This window comes from Vigna radiata, chromosome 4, assembly GCF_000741045.1.
Source record: "Vigna radiata var. radiata cultivar VC1973A chromosome 4, Vradiata_ver6, whole genome shotgun sequence".
NCBI lineage: Eukaryota > Viridiplantae > Streptophyta > Magnoliopsida > Fabales > Fabaceae > Vigna > Vigna radiata.
In genome coordinates this window covers 19,712,729-19,729,155 of record NC_028354.1, presented here as the reverse complement: position 1 = coordinate 19,729,155, position 16,427 = coordinate 19,712,729, and the positions used below count along the sequence as shown (strand labels likewise).

At 33.0% G+C, this 16,427-nt stretch overlaps 3 protein-coding genes across 4 annotated transcripts; 1 reads left to right on the top strand and 2 right to left on the bottom strand.

Annotated features, from left to right (window-relative positions):
- The first annotated feature begins 633 nt into the window (after positions 1–633).
- On the top strand, positions 634–5,745 carry LOC106759133 (geranylgeranyl transferase type-1 subunit beta). Of its 2 annotated transcripts, none has more exons than XM_014642139.2 (11): positions 634–1,179; positions 1,291–1,366; positions 1,452–1,510; positions 1,619–1,758; positions 1,960–2,015; positions 2,117–2,193; positions 2,341–2,386; positions 3,723–3,847; positions 4,076–4,143; positions 4,235–4,322; positions 5,456–5,745. In XM_014642139.2, exons 1-11 carry the CDS (start codon positions 1,000–1,002, stop codon positions 5,603–5,605), a joined length of 1,065 nt encoding a protein of 354 aa, XP_014497625.1. In that variant the 5' UTR covers positions 634–999; the 3' UTR covers positions 5,606–5,745. The 2 variants fall into 2 exon arrangements, with proteins under 2 accessions (XP_014497625.1, XP_022635809.1); XM_022780088.1 differs by having other exon boundaries at positions 1,038–1,179; positions 1,457–1,510.
- A 2,102-nt stretch (positions 5,746–7,847) lies between these two features.
- On the bottom strand, positions 7,848–9,945 carry LOC106759134. Its single transcript, XM_014642140.2, has 2 exons — positions 9,267–9,945; positions 7,848–9,046 (listed from the first exon to the last, which is right to left on the bottom strand). Exon 2 carries the CDS (start codon positions 8,944–8,946, stop codon positions 8,092–8,094), a length of 855 nt encoding a protein of 284 aa, XP_014497626.1. The 5' UTR covers positions 8,947–9,046; positions 9,267–9,945; the 3' UTR covers positions 7,848–8,091.
- A 2,598-nt stretch (positions 9,946–12,543) lies between these two features.
- On the bottom strand, positions 12,544–15,403 carry LOC106759132 (probable mediator of RNA polymerase II transcription subunit 37c). The gene is made up of 2 exons (XM_014642138.2): positions 15,047–15,403; positions 12,544–14,479 (listed from the first exon to the last, which is right to left on the bottom strand). Exons 1-2 carry the CDS (start codon positions 15,258–15,260, stop codon positions 12,744–12,746), a joined length of 1,950 nt encoding a protein of 649 aa, XP_014497624.1. The 5' UTR covers positions 15,261–15,403; the 3' UTR covers positions 12,544–12,743.
- Between the last annotated feature and the right edge of the window lie 1,024 nt (positions 15,404–16,427).

Sequence of the window (16,427 nt, the reverse complement as noted above, 5' to 3'; positions counted from 1 at the left end):
TCATTTGATTTAATAAATTTGTTATACTTTAAAAGTAGTATAAAACGAAAATAGTATCTTTAAATCAATTGTATTTAAATTCTTTCGTAATGGATATAAAATAGATTATATATATTATTTCCAATGATCCTAAGTCCTTTAATATGGTAAAATGAATTTTCTATAAACATGATAAAAAAAATGGAAACTTTTTTATTGATCTGAACTTTTAAATCAATTAGTGTGGTTGAAATATATTGATTTAATATATTTTTAAGTTTCTAAACTCTAATATAAAAATATTTTTTTTATTTCAAATTTTAATATATTTTAATTTTAATTTTGCAAGGACTTTTAAAATTAATATATATATATATATATATATATTAAAAATTTTAATAATGATAAATTTCAATATCGCGTTTAAAAGAATATTTAATTTAATTATATCTTAATCAACATTATAATTATTTAATTTGTTTTAAAATTTGTAAATTAAATAACAAAATAAATGAATATTTTATGATCATGAATATGATTTTAAAATTAAAATAATTAATTGGTTTTAAAAGTTAAACACTACGCATATGAAAAATTGATAATGTATAAAAAGTTAAAGTGGTGAGATAATAAGGAAATTGAGAATTGAAGTCGTTTAAGCATAGAAGTATAACCCTATTTTCCACAAACAAAAATGATAGAATTTCATCACACTGGCTCAGATCTTTTGAAGCCATGGATTCCTTGCTTAAATTCCTCGTATTTATAGGACTAAATTCTTTTCTTATGGTACTCACCAAAAACTGTTCACAAACAAAATATACGATGATTCATCATCTCCTTTGCCATCAAAACGATGAAAAAAAAGGATAAATTTGTTTATTAAACGCAAAGAAAGCATTGGGTTCTTGTATTGTTTTATTTTTGTCCGAATTGCTCAAACCTTGATTAAGCAATTGTTCCTTTTTAATTGTATATGTTTCTCATTTCACACTAGTGGTGATTTGAGAAGCAGAAGTGATGAATTCCTCAGAAGAAGAGTGTTGTGGGTTGGAGATGATGCAGAAAGATCTTCATGCCACTTTTCTTGAGATGATGTACTATTTGCTCCCATCTCCGTACGAGAGCCAAGAGACCAATCATCTCACTCTCGCTTACTTTGTCATCTCTGGCCTTGACATTCTCAACTCTCTCCACTCAGTACACACGATCTTCCTATTCCTATGTTTTGTATTTTTCTATGCTGTTATTGTTGTTACATTCCTCATTCGTAAGTAATCTCTTATTTTTCTTGTCTTTGAGTGATTTAAGGTTGCAAAGGATGCTGTTGTCAGTTGGGTTTTGTCTTTCCAAGCTCATCCTTGTGCCAAGGCTGATCTCAATGATGGTATGTGTGCCATTGCCCTTGTTGGCTCGATTTGATCTCCAAAGTTCGATTTTTTAATTGACCCATTTGAAGGGTTTTGCTGCAGGACAGTTCTATGGCTTTCATGGGTCCAAAACTTCTCAGTTTCCTCCAGATAAGAATGGGGTATGGAAAAAGTTCAAAATTTGGAAGTGCCAAAAGTTGTTGTTGTTGTCGTCGTGGAAGGATCCTGATTTTTTTTCTTTTGTTTTCATTTTTCCTTTCTTTTTTAAGATTTTGGTTCACAACAACAGCCACTTGGCCAGTACATATTGTGCCATTGCCATATTGAAAATTGTTGGCTATGAATTATCCAACCTTGATTCTGAACCAATTGTGTCTTCTATGAGGAACCTTCAGCAACCTGATGGAAGGTACGGTTTTGAAACTTGGATTGCATCCATGGCCTTTAAGCCTATGCAATTCTGAAATATGTAAAATTCAGAAATGTAGCTGTTTTTCAATTTGTTTATATATGTTTCCACAGGTTAATGTCAAGATTTATGCCCTAATGATATACTTTAGTGGAATTACTTCTAGTTCCTATTCCTTATATCTCTGATCTATTTTGACAGTTTCATTCCCATTCATACTGGAGGAGAAACGGATCTTAGGTTTGTATATTGTGCTGGTAAGAGGAATAAAGTTATGAAATGCCGGTGCCAGTTTTTTGATTGATTAGTAATTCTGGAATTGATATATCATATCTTTTGAACTGATTGACTGTATTAGCTGCCGTCTGTTTCATGCTGAATAACTGGAGTGGCATGGATAAGGAGAAAGCCAAGGATTACATATTACGCTGCCAGGTATGTGAACAGTGAACCTAGTGTGTCAACTGGTGACGGAATAAGAGAATTATATCAAGATTGTACTGTATTCCGGACAAACATGTTTGTTGGAAATGTGTGTAAATTAATGAAACTGATAGGTTTTTGTTCTTTTCTATTTTCTAGTCATATGATGGTGGCTTTGGATTAGTTCCTGGTGCGGAATCTCATGGTGAGTTGAAATAATCATTTATCTCAATGTTATGTGATTCCATGTTGTGAGTAAGGCGTTGCAATGTTGTTAGTTTCATCAAGTATTGGAATCTTTTCCCGAAAGTTTTTTTTTTTTTTTTATCTGTTGTCCATCACAAGATAGATTTGTTTGGTATATGTTTTACATCGGTCTTGGTTGGTAGGAGGTTCAAATCTGGGGTTTAATACTGTTACTATCTGACAAGTAGATATTTTCTTTTTATAAGACACTTTTCATGAGATTTAAAGTTGTTTCATGACATCCTACACATTATTTATGAACTTCAAGACTGTAAACTCTTTACCACTTGGCCTATTTTTCTTTCCTCTCCTTTGGTTGGCTGGACAGAGTGGTTTTAATTTTTGTGATTATCTTTCGTTAAAATATTGATTGTGGACTACCTTCTGAACTAGCCTTAATAGTTGTATTCGTAGTTTCTGTTATCATTAAGGTTATTTAATTGCAGTTGAAGCAGTGAATCATAAATCATATCCAATCTTGATGAAAATAGCTTGAAATATATCATATAATTGATATATAGTAGTGAAATGTAATAATTTTAAACCAGAGAATGTCCAAAAGCCTTACCAAAACTAAATCCTGAGTAATAACTTTGTGTGAAGCCTTTGGTTTATACGACTGAAAAACAGAGCAATGGTACAACCAAATACACTGTTGTGGATAAAATGAAATAGTGATTCCCTTATTTCATAAGATTGAAAATAGGACATCTGAACTATCAATTCAACAGTGTTTCTTTAGTAGTGCTCATTTAGTTCCTTTCATTTGGCAATCTCATTTGAATTTTTTATTTGTTCTATAAGAAAGGGTGAAAAGAAAAAGGTAAAATATAAACCTTTTGTAATTCATAATCGCAATAAGGAAAAAATTGCTCTTATTCATTCATATGCTGCAAGACTTGTAATTTGTACATGATGATACATGAACCATATCAAATTGCACAATTCAAATCATGAATCATATGATTCTAATAGCTGTGGTCAACATTTCTTTTTTACTCTTGGAGTAGGCCTGTCATCGACCATTTGGTTGTTATCCTGCATCCATGTGTTGACCATTTTAATACTTGTAGGCTTGCAGGGTTCACATTGGCCAGTTAGTTATGTTACAGGCACAATGATAACATCCTGCTCATTCCCATTCAAGTTAAATTTTATGTTCCTTGATGATTCTGGCTCATGCCTGTAGTGTTTTTATGTTCTGAGCATGTAACTTGAGAGTTGGTCTTATCCTTTTTTATTGTTTGTTATTTCTTAAATGATATTTATCAACATTACTTATTTTAGTGTCACAGGAGGTGGAACTTACTGTGCTATTGCATCTCTCCGGTTAATGGGACTCATTGAAGATAATATTCTCTCAAGTTGTGTTTCGTCAACTTTAATAGATGTGCCATTACTGCTGGAGTGGATCTTGCAGGTTTGTATATATGAACTTTTTCAATATATGGGGATTAGATCGTGTTAGTTTGTGAACAAAAACATTGGATCAAAGGTCATTTTCAAGAGCTTTTTTGTTCTTAAATTCCGTTCAAGTAATGACTTCGTTGTTTTTCTTTATTGATCACTTAAAGCTTGGTTAACTTTTAGTGTTTGAATTGGTTATCCATGGATGGATCAAGATTCAATAATTTGTCTTCCTTTTCAGAGGCAGGGAATTGATGGTGGATTCCAGGGTCGACGAAATAAATCTAGCGATACATGTTATGCATTTTGGTAAGCTATTTATGCACCCTCTATCATTTCTTTGGTATTACATTGTCTGTGAGTTTTCAAAGCCTTGACATGCATAATATATTTTTGTTAGGATTGGAGCCGTTTTAAGGATTCTAGGGGGCAGCAACTTTGTTGACCATAAGGCTCTCCGTGGATTCCTGCTGTCTTGTCAATACAAGGTACAACATCCAACAGTCAGTTTTCCATGCACTGTGTTGTACGGTTTTAGGGGGAGCAAATTTTCTGTTGTATGTTAGATTTATAGCACAAAAATGATAGGAAATGAAAGGTAAAGAAATTGTGATAGTGATATAAGTTAAACTTGATTTTTGTTAAATTATTAAGGAAAATAAAAGTTACTGCCTTTTCATTTCTTGTTTTTTCTTTTCCTATCATGTCTTTCCTGTACTTCTATGTTAGGATTATACTATGGTCAAAAGCATCATAGTATTTTATGCACTCTGTGGTTTGATTATAGGTGAAAAAAAAAATTGTATCAATTGACAAGAATATTTTCTATCAAAGAAGTAGGAGAGTATGTATGACATCCGTGATGTTGAAAGAACAAGAATATTCAGTTGGTCAATTTAGTTTTAGAAGGGAAAGGAGAGGGATAGTGTGTTAGCAAAGAACAAGGGAAGATGAGTGCAATCTCTATTTATATTCACTATCTTGTTGTCTTTTTTATTCCTAGTTTGTGCAACTGCTGTATCTTCTTTATACTTTGAGTTTTCTTTGGCCCCCTCTCCTAGCATAAAAGAATTCATAAAAATATCTCCTTCACTTATTTTATTTACACTCTCAAACTTATGATATTGCAATCGTTTTACCTCTTCAATTACCGTTCCCCTCTACTAATTGTTAACCATGGCAATAGTAGCATATTTTGTTTGGATTTAAGATACAAAGAATCAGGAAGTTAGTATTTTAACTCCTTCAAGTTATGATTGTGTCCTGCACATAGATTTGGTACTTCTGGTGGTAAGCCCACAAAAACAATAAGAATCTAAAGCTTGTAACCTTGCCAAGCTTGTAACTATGGTCAGACAGAGTTATTTTGGTTGGACAAGGATTGTGCTTTAGAGAAAATTGCATTGGTACTTTTAGTCCATCCATGGAAAATAAAAGCCAAGTTTACTTAACAACTCATGAAATAAGGGTTTTAAATTCATCTCAAGATCACTAGTTTTTTAGGTTTCCTTTTCTACTTTCAGGTCTTATATGAAGGGTTAAACTATTTATGTGATATCAGTAATTAAACTAGTTTAGAAACTCATATCTTGGTGTTTATATATTTTTTGTTTTTGACCAGTATGGTGGTTTCAGCAAATTCCCTGGAGAGTATCCAGACCTGTACCACTCTTTCTATGGATTTACTGCTTTCAGCCTGTTGGAAGAATCTGGCTTGAAATCACTTTGTTCTCAACTTGGAATTACTGAAAATGCTGCAACCGAACTCTAACTTAGAATTATGAATGGATGCACTTTTCTACCTAACATTTCTTGAGAATCATATCAAGCTCTCAGCACAAGTGCACCCTTGTTGGATCTTTCTTTTCTATTCCTTTTCAAATATAAGTGGACTGCAAATTTTCCCTTTCATCTGTTGCATTTGTGAGCATTAATTCTCGTTATTTGCGTTTTCTGCTTGCTTTCTATTTATTTTATTTACTCTTGGACGAAGTTTATTACTGAATATACTAATCTGAAGTTCGGCGTGATGATTGATAAATGTAACATTTTGCAAATAAAAAAAATGTAACTTCATATCAGTAATATGCTGATGACGGTGACTGTTTAGAGAAGTTCAGTCATAACTATGTATGGATAATTTTTCTCACTGAAGTTTATGATTGCAAATTATATTGTTTCGGATTTGTTTTAAAATAAGATAAATGAAGACAAAGGTTTATAACTACAGTCAACTTTTACACTATAATTTAGAATCTGTTTCTCATTAGTTCAACCATTTATTTCAGATAATAAAGCGAGTGATCTCTTGATGAATATCTGCCATTTTTGTTACTAGTCTTCAATGGTACACAGTGCAAGTAATTTAGAAGTTTGGCTATAAATGCATACAAGTACATATTTTTCAACTAAAAGTTATCATCACAATATAAAAACATCAACTAAAGCTGCACTTGTCTATAGAATAAAACATCTCTGTTGCTGGAGAATCTTGAGAAAAAAAAAAGTAGTATATTCTACTAAGTTGGCCAAGCATGAAAGTACTGTTTTCCTTTTTTCGCTGTTCAATGCTTCCAAGTTGCAACTATTTTCCACTTCAGTAATAACTAGAATAACTATTTTTTTAAAGATGATACAAAAGGGTGCTGTCTGAATTGTATGTTTGGGGAAAAAAGTCTTTGAAAACGCGTCTTTTAAGGCATTTTTTTACTATGGGAGAAACTGATGTGAGACTTGTGAGAAAGGCAGTGAACAGAGTCTCATTCAACAACAAAAAGAAAACAATGTTGGATTACTGGTAGTGTTCATATATTATTACTTTCTGCCATAAACTGAGATTATTTTAATGAAAAAGTTATGGTTTTTCATATTTTTGAATTAAAAATTAAAAGTATCTGTAGCTATAGTCAATCTCACACCACCCAAACTGAACCAAACTATTCATCATTAAATCTAAGTCAAACAGAACCATTCTGATTAATTAAGATATTTTCCTCCTTTACAACCAAACAAATCAATATTCATTCTCCACTTGTCATTCATATGTGTTTAAGGGATGCAAAGAAGCATCTCTTGTTGGATCGAAAAACTAAGAGCCAGCATAGATAGTATCAATGAATCTAAAAATCTAGATATTATTAGGATTTCAGTTGGAGGTTAATGGCTGATAAATATATGCGTGTACCTTCAATATGCAACACCAAAAGATGCCACAAAAGGTTATGCTTAAAGCCATATTATATTCTTTATTCTGACCTGTTATGATTCTTCAACGTGGTGGTGGGGTTAGAAAAGATGGCACTTTCGGTCATGACCCACGACACATATTCACGGGCAATTACACCCCTTCTTGTTGTTTACCCAAAAGCCACAAAATCTGAGTCTCTCTTTTACAAATTTGTCACTTACTTCAGTGGTGAATTGGTCATTGTCTGAGCAACGTGCACATTAACCCTGCCTCACCACTGCCCTTTCTTTCATCTTCATCAAATTTTGATCAAACGGCACATATATTTTATAAAAGTTTAGTGGGAAAATTGAGTTGCAGACAAATATGCAGAAAAACATGACATGGGACAACGTTGGTTTAACATATGTCTCATTCACTAGCAGGCTAATAAAGAGAGGAGGAAAAAAAATGGCATGGCCCTTAAACAATTATTTAAATTACCCTCACAAGACAGCTACTTGGATGCAAAAGGTTGGACCATCTCATACCTCAAAACAATTGAAATAATTACCATGATAAAATGGAAAAAAAATGCCATTGGAATTTTAATTACACAACAAAACAAATGCTTTCTGCGAAACTGATTACACAAATCATACCATGTCATCAGATTTTAGATTTTTGGAGATATTTACCATGACATGACATTTTCAACAACTTTCTTGAAAGTTCTTGTTGATCTTTCTACCCCATTTCTCACTAGCTACTAAAAGCTTTGTAAGGTTTAGCAAAATGAAATAAAAATAAACTTTCCAATTTCATGAGACCCACCTTGAAGCATTTATACGCTGAAAATATGGTCCCCTATATGGTTATGAAACATTGAGAGTAGTACATCTCACAACTGGCTTAGCAGATTAAACCATAACTGCATCCCAATACAACTCAAGGGGAGAAACAAATTCCCATTAGGAAAAAGGTGGGATTTTCAACATGTAATTAGAAAGATTAATGAAGAAATAAACTCATAATTGACTTGCCAGAACTTTGGTGTTAGCTGGTTTCTTTCTTCTTGTTTGGTGAATGTGTCATGAAGCTAAGGGAAGTACCTGTGAAGTGCTTGAATGGTACTGTGGTGGACGAGGATGGTGGTGATTAACCTCCTTTTCTGTTTTCTTGTCAACAACTATTGTGATGAAAGAACCTTCAATCTCATCTCCATTTCCCTTATTTTCATCTTGTTCTAGTTTTCTTCTAAGCTTCTCTTCTGCTTCCTGTAAGAACTTGAATTTTGGAGGAGGTGAGGACTTTAATCTGTTGAACTCAGCATCAGTTACTGTTTCAAAAAGAGGGTTGAATCCTCGCTGGTTATAGGGACTGATAGGAGTACCAAAAGGAGGAGTGAAAAAAGGTGGAGAAGTAGTAGGTGTCATGTATGGTGTCTCCACAACTAGCAAATCCCCCAAGCTTCTACCCCTTGAACCTTTTCCACTCTTGTCACACTTGGATTTTCCATCATCAGATTCTAAATCTTCCTTTGATTCTTCTACTATGGTGAACAAGAATCTTGGAGGACCTAAAAGATCCTGTTGCCTCATGTATTCTGCATCGATGCCGTCCTCCCCAAAGGGTTTGAAAACAAAGTCCTTGCCATTATGAGAATGAACTTGTTCTGGGTCATGAACAAGGGTGTCACCAATTCTCATTGAAGAACAAAGCTCAGGAGGAGTGAAACTTGTTTGCCTCAAAGAAGATGATGATGGCCTTTTCCAACAAAACATGTAGAACAATTCCTTCACTGGGTTGCCATAATCATTCTCAATCTCTCTGTTGGTTATCCTCTTCTTCCACCACAGAAGATAGTAAACCTCAGCTACCAGAGCCAACAAAAGGCAACCAAAAATAATACTGAGACCAAGACCTACACTACTCAAGGATTTCATCTTTGTCCTCAAATCACATTGAAAACACTTGAACTTGCAAAACCACCAAAGATGCTTAAAATATATCTAACCAGAAAATCACATCAAACACACCAGTGGGCTACAAAAAACAAAATCAAAACCCAGTTTCAACAAAGAGAAGACACATGTTTATGAGCAATTAACCGAAAGTCTCTCGAGACTTTATCCTCAGATTCCGAATTCAAGCACTGAAATTGTGGATAATCTTTTCAGTAAAAAAGATTAATGCATGAATGTAATACTGTAACTACAAATGACAACATCCCCTCCCACCAATAAAGCATGGCATAATGACAAACCTTGGTTGCAAACTGCAAAGCCTCTCAGAACAGCAATCTGCTAAAAGAGCCAACCAACCAAAAAGCTCCCTTTTCTCTTGAAAGCAACACATGCAAATCATAAGCATAATAAGCCCGTGGGCCCTTAGCTTTAACCTAACCCCATTTGAGATTAAACACACTGATATGGATTAGTCTCATCATTAGCCTCAAAGAATGTGATAATGCAACACTTTTAAACAGATGAAAACAGAACAATGGAAAGGAAAAGATCCCCTACACCATAAACCACTATGAGGATGCACCAAAACCAGCAGCCAGAAAATAACTACAGAGAGTGAGCATGTACCTGTCTGGCTTATGGTTGGAGGGTCTCGTCCTTCGAGAGAGGCTCACATGGGATCAGAAAATTAAAAAATATATATAAAAAAATAAAAAAACATGAAAGTGACATGTCAACATGTCATTGCACATCCATTGTAACTTGTAATATAAGATCCTTCAAACAAGTGAAGATTTCATTTCTCCCATGACTCTAGTTGGTACTACTTGGTGTTATGTTATGCACTCACTGACAAATCGGAGGGACAATGATTCCACATCTGAAAGGTTCCTCCTATTATGCTTACGTTTCTAAAATCTTAATCATGGTTTTTCTTGAATGCTTTCACTATACCATGATTTTTTCTTTTGACAGAAATTGTTCTTTGGAAGTCAAGCAACATTGCTTCTCTTTGATTCTTTTTATAGATCATGATGCTGCAATGCAACAACTTAAATGGCGGCAGAATTTCCTGTTGATTAAATAAATCATTGGAAGAAAAATACCAAGAAATTTATAAATTTATAAAAAGATCTATGACATTTCAACTTAAAATAATAAACTTGTAAAGATATTTTATGTGTTAAAGCATTTTTTTTCATCCATGTGGATTTAAACTTATATCTAAATTCATTAGCTTATTAATAACTAAGATTTCAAGGCTAAGTATGATATTGAAAAAAAAAACGAGTAAAATTTTGAAAAAATTATATATAAATTCTTTGATATTTGATATTTTCAAGAAGTAAATATGATATCTGATATCACTTTTTTGTCTATCAATAAAGGAGATTCAATGAGAAAGCACCAACCAACAAAATTTAAGTCTAATTATATAAATAAATCCAATAAAATGTAAGTCTAACTACATGAAATTCACATTATTTTAAACTCAATGTAAAGATAATAAATTTAAGGATTAAATATGTTTTTCGTCTTCCAACTATTGGCCGTTTTTGTATTTTGTCCCTCTTTCAAACTATAGTACAATTTAGTCCTTCAACTTTAGAAAACTCTGGTTTAGTCCTTTTTACCAAATTTTTTAACTTTATTTGCTGTTTCAAACGCGTTTCTCAATTAACATTGAAGCAAAAATGTGTCAAACAGTGCAAACAATCCAATGTAACGTGCTTGAAACAGCAAATAAAGTTTAAAAAATTTGGTAAAAAAGACTAAAATCATAGTTTTCTAAAGTTGAAGGACTAAATTGTACTATAATTTGAAAGATGAACTAAACACAAAAACGGCCAATAGTTAGGGGACAAAAAACATATTTAACCCTAAATTTAAAGTCTTTATTCTTAAATAATATTTTACTTTTTCATTTCTATTTAATATATTCACACTTAAATTCTCAATATATAGAAAAGTTAAAAGAAAATTAGCATAGTGAAGATCCATTTTAGTATTTGGTGAAGCATTTGGGACATGTTCATTCCTTACCTTATTTCATGGCACAATGCCTCAATTAATGTTAGAAGATGGGCCAGAAACCCTAGGATGTCAGTCAAAGCCGGTTATGGATTTTATGTTGTTTGGATTATTTTATTTCTGTTATTAGTGATTCATTAATTAATAACTATTTGCCGTATACTTAAATAACTTAGCTTATCCAAGGGCATCAGCACAGGAACATATTAAGTAATGGGTGTTTATTTTATACAGATTCATGGGATTAGTGCTACTATCCCACTGAAAGTAATCCATTGAATATGTTAATTGATTAAGTTTTGGATTCAAATCTTGTAAATAAAAAATATAGTGATAGTCTCTTTTAAAAGAAATTTTTTTATAAATCTCTCTAAGATAGAAAAATAACAATAATTAATTTGTTATCTGTATTTCTTATTGACAAATTTTCCATAAAAATGCTGCGATAATTTAAAATCTGTTGAGCGATTTATCTTTGACAAAATATGTTGTCTTAATTAATTTTATTGCATTATCTAAAAAGTTGAAATCTAAAATTTTATATAAGAGTTGCCTTCGGCTTCACGTTGAATCTTACTACTAACATTTCATTTTGGTTTTGTTTATAAACTTCTCATTTTCTGTGAAAAAGACATTAAAAACAGCACAGTGTAACACTCACCGGCAACCCCTACTTTTGTAAATTTGATGCAGCTATATAAACTGGGGTTTAACTTTTACAAAACATAAGTTAAAATTAACTTGTAGAATATTTAATTATTTATTTATTATGTTAATAGCTTAAAACTGGAATTATCTTTTTTGATACACTTAAAATAGTGTAGTCCATGAAAAAAACTCGAAATCTGTACCAGGAAATCGAGGCAATTATTTTTTTCACCTCAGAAGTTTCTTTCTGTTTATACAATTCTATGGTGTATTGAAAAAGTCAAAAAATTAAAAAAAAAAACTTATATTTTAAGTTTTTAGAATATGTAATCTAAATACATATTTTAGATTATATAACTTAAAATATATCTTTACATTTAAAATTGTATTATAATAATTTAGAAATTATTCTAAAATATATAACCTAAATTAATGTCAAAATTTAAAATTTATTTCAACTGTCACCTGAAATTATTTCAACTTTTAGGAAATTGAAAGGAGGTGCGAAAAGAAAATGCTTAAAATTGTTTACACAACGTTGTAGTTTGATCGAAGGGGAGGCCCAATAAATATTTTTGTTCATCGTAGACGACTCCATCGATCTCTTCAAACTTCAAGAACTATACACGTTAATTGATTTGTTTTCAATGTTTAGAACAAAATATCGTACTGAAAAATATTTTATAATTAAAAATGTTTGAAAGGTAGTATTAATAAGATGGCTTTAAATGGTACTAGGCTAAATTTGTAACTTTTGAAAGACCAATATCTACTCTAATGAAAATGATCGGAAGGAAATAGCGGTGAAAATCATGTTTTTTTTTTCGGAAAACATGATTAACCTAATACCGCCTAATAACCTAAGATAGACATTTGAAAAAATAAAAGGAAGAGAAATGTGGCCAATAAAACTGTTACCTTTACCAAAAGATTTTTAACATTTGCAGTGCAGATTAAGTCCGGATAAACTATTCCGGACTAAAACACAGTGAGAAACCAAAATGTTGGGCCAAAATTAGGAAGAAAATAAAATAAAGAGAAAAGGTAAAATGATCCCGATATATAAGTCCACCAGAATATGTAAAGAACCAAACAGATTAATCAACTTCTTCGATCTTGGGACCAGCACCACCAGATGCAGATGCAGGAATATCTTCATCCATGCCTCCAGGTATGTCGGGAGCACCGGCACCTTGGTACATCTTCGCAATTATTGGGTTGCAAATGCTCTCCAGCTCCTTCATCTTGTCTTCGAACTCATCTGCTTCGGCAAGTTGGTTGCTGTCCAACCAATGAATAGCACTCTCAATAGCATCTTCAATCTTCTTTTTATCATCGGCAGAAAGCTTAGAAGCAATTTTCTCATCCTTAATAGTGTTCCTCATGTTGTAGGCATAATTTTCCAGTGCATTCTTTGCATCCACCTTCTTCTTGTGCTCCTCATCCTCTGCCTTATACTTCTCTGCCTCCTGGACCATCTTCTCAATATCCTCCTTCGAGAGTCTACCCTTGTCATTTGTAATAGTAATCTTGTTTTTCTGCCCGGTGGTCTTGTCCTCTGCTGAGACATTCAAGATACCGTTTGCATCTATGTCAAAGCAAACGGTGATCTGAGGAACACCTCTAGGTGCTGGTGGAATGCCAGAAAGCTCAAATTTACCCAACAAGTTGTTGTCCCTGGTTCTGGCTCTCTCTCCCTCGAATACCTGAATCAAGACACCGGGTTGGTTGTCGGAGTAAGTAGAGAACACTTGCTCCTTCTTGGTTGGAATGGTGGTGTTCCTTGGAATGAGAACAGTCATGACACCACCGGCAGTTTCCAAACCAAGAGAAAGGGGTGTAACGTCCAACAGCAACAGGTCCTGCACTTTCTCATTACCCTCGCCGCTCAATATTGCTGCCTGAACAGCAGCTCCATAGGCAACAGCCTCGTCTGGATTGATACTCTTGCAAAGTTCCTTGCCATTAAAGAAATCTTGCAACAGCTGCTGCACTTTGGGAATTCTAGTGGATCCACCAACTAGGACAACATCGTGGACGGAGCTCTTGTCCATCTTCGCATCCCTCAGACACTTTTCAACAGGTTCCATACACTTTCTGAACAGATCCATGTTAAGCTCCTCAAACCTAGCACGGGTGATAGTTGTGTAGAAGTCAACACCTTCGTAAAGAGAATCAATCTCAATTGTGGTCTGTGCAGTAGACGAGAGAGTCCTCTTCGCCCTCTCACAGGCAGTCCTCAATCGCCTAAGCGCCCTTGGGTTCCCACTAATATCCTTCTTGTGTTTCCTCTTAAACTCCTGAACAAAATGGTTAACCATTCTGTTGTCAAAATCTTCACCTCCAAGATGAGTATCTCCAGCAGTGGCCTTAACTTCAAAAATGCCCTCCTCAATAGTAAGAAGAGAGACATCAAAAGTACCACCACCCAAATCAAAGATCAACACGTTCTTCTCACCCACACTAGAGGCCTTCTTGTCAAGACCATAAGCAATGGCAGCGGCGGTGGGTTCGTTGATGATACGCATGACATTAAGGCCAGCAATGACTCCAGCATCCTTTGTAGCCTGACGCTGGGAATCATTGAAGTATGCAGGAACTGTGACCACAGCATTCTTTACGGCTGATCCGAGATAAGCCTCGGCAATCTCACGCATCTTCATGAGGACCATAGAGGAAATCTCCTCGGCAGCAAACTGCTTCTCCTCGCCCTTGTAGTTTACAACAATCATAGGTTTGTCAGCAGGACCCGCAACAACTTTGAATGGCCACAACTTCACGTCACTCTGGACGGTTGTATCAGAAAATCTCCTTCCAATCAAACGCTTGGCATCTGAAATTTCACAACAAATAATCAATAATGTATCAACAAACAAACCTCAAATAATCAATAATATTACAACTCTCCTAACATTAAACCTGCGCATAATATCAGTCAATTAAAAACTAAATTTCAACAAAATAACTATTGTAAATGCTGCGTATTATTAAAATAAAATAAAAATACCACGAATAATAATACAACACCGCCCAATATCAAATTCAAACAAACAAAAATGGCGTGCGCATAACAATATTATTAAACTAGAAATCATATTCCAATTACAATACAAGTATTTGTTCTAGCAAAGCGACTCAAGTGAAAAACCAATAATGCAATAACTCAGTTCAAACTATGTCAGTATTTCTATATTTATCATTTTACTCATATAACATATATGATAACAACAAAAACAATAACTGAGTCAATAATATAAATAATAATGGGACAAAATGAAAGCAATCGAGTTGCAAATAACAGATCCAGACATATAGGAACACTATAGACACGTTACTATCGAATAGAGATATAAGTGTTGAATAGATAGTAACAAAACGATTAATCAGATGCTGATCTTACCGAAAACGGTGTTGATAGGGTTCATGGCGACCTGATTCTTGGCAGCGTCACCGATCAACCGTTCGGAATCGGTGAAAGCGACGTAAGAAGGCGTCGTCCTGTTACCCTGGTCATTGGCAATAATTTCTACCCGGTCATGCTGCCACACTCCAACACAGGAGTAGGTGGTGCCGAGATCGATTCCAATGGCAGGTCCATCTCCTTTTCCGGCCATTGCTAGATCAGCGAACGAGATAACAGAAAATATAGAGAAGAAGCTTGAGCTTGGAAAGCGCCGAATATGTGAAAGAAAAAGAGAAGAATAGAAAAGACTCCAAAGAATCGTTATGGAATTATTAGGGTAGAGAGAAGAAGGAGCTTATATAAGTGTGGGATTTATCATTTTTGAAATTTATAATTCTAGAATCTTCTCTTGCTTACATGGGAACACGATCATACGTAATTCGCCTCTCTCAACTTCTGGTTGGTTCCAGAGCCTTCTCTCAAACTGCCAGCTTGGATACGCAACCACTCTTTCAATGTATGGAATTTAAAGGAAATAAAAGTAGATAGTATTATTTTAAATATATATATATATATAGGTACATAATAATTTTAAAAAATATTATAATTTTTAGGACATATATTATAACATTAAGTATTAATTTATTGAATATAAATTTATTTCAGTATCAAAAATATTTTTAGCAGATATATATAAATTGAAGATACGATGTCTGAACATACAGAAAAAAAAAATGAAGAAAAAAATGGAAAAAATTAAGTTAATACTTGAACAAACAATTACGTCTTTTTTCACATCCAATTATAAATACTCTTAACCATATTTTTCTTTTAATTATTAAACTTTAAGAGACAATTTTAGTTTGTGAATTATTTAACACGGAAAATTAAAAAAAAAAAAGTAATTATACTATGTAAAGTAAATATACATCAATTAACTTATATAGAATTTAAAAAACATATTCGCAATACAGTAGTAACTTTAGTAGATATATCATTATAGAAAATTTGCAGTAAATATTAATAGTCAACATAATAAATCAATAGTAATAAAATTTCAATAATTTATTGGCAAACTTGATATCAGAGGGAAATTAAATAAAATAACAATAATTTAAATTGATTTTGAGATTAAATATAAGATAATGATAAATTTTTATTATTATTAATAGATGGTTATTATATGGATTAATTAAGTTTATTTTTGTTGCTAGTAATTAGTTTTCATAAGAAACTTTTTTATATATTTTTTTTCTTTTTTAGTCATAAAATATTATAATTAATTATAAATAATTAAAGGAACAATAAAGTAAAAGTGAAAAGAAAAAATAAAACAAAAAAACTAAAATTGTATAAAAATAATAATTGACCAAATTTT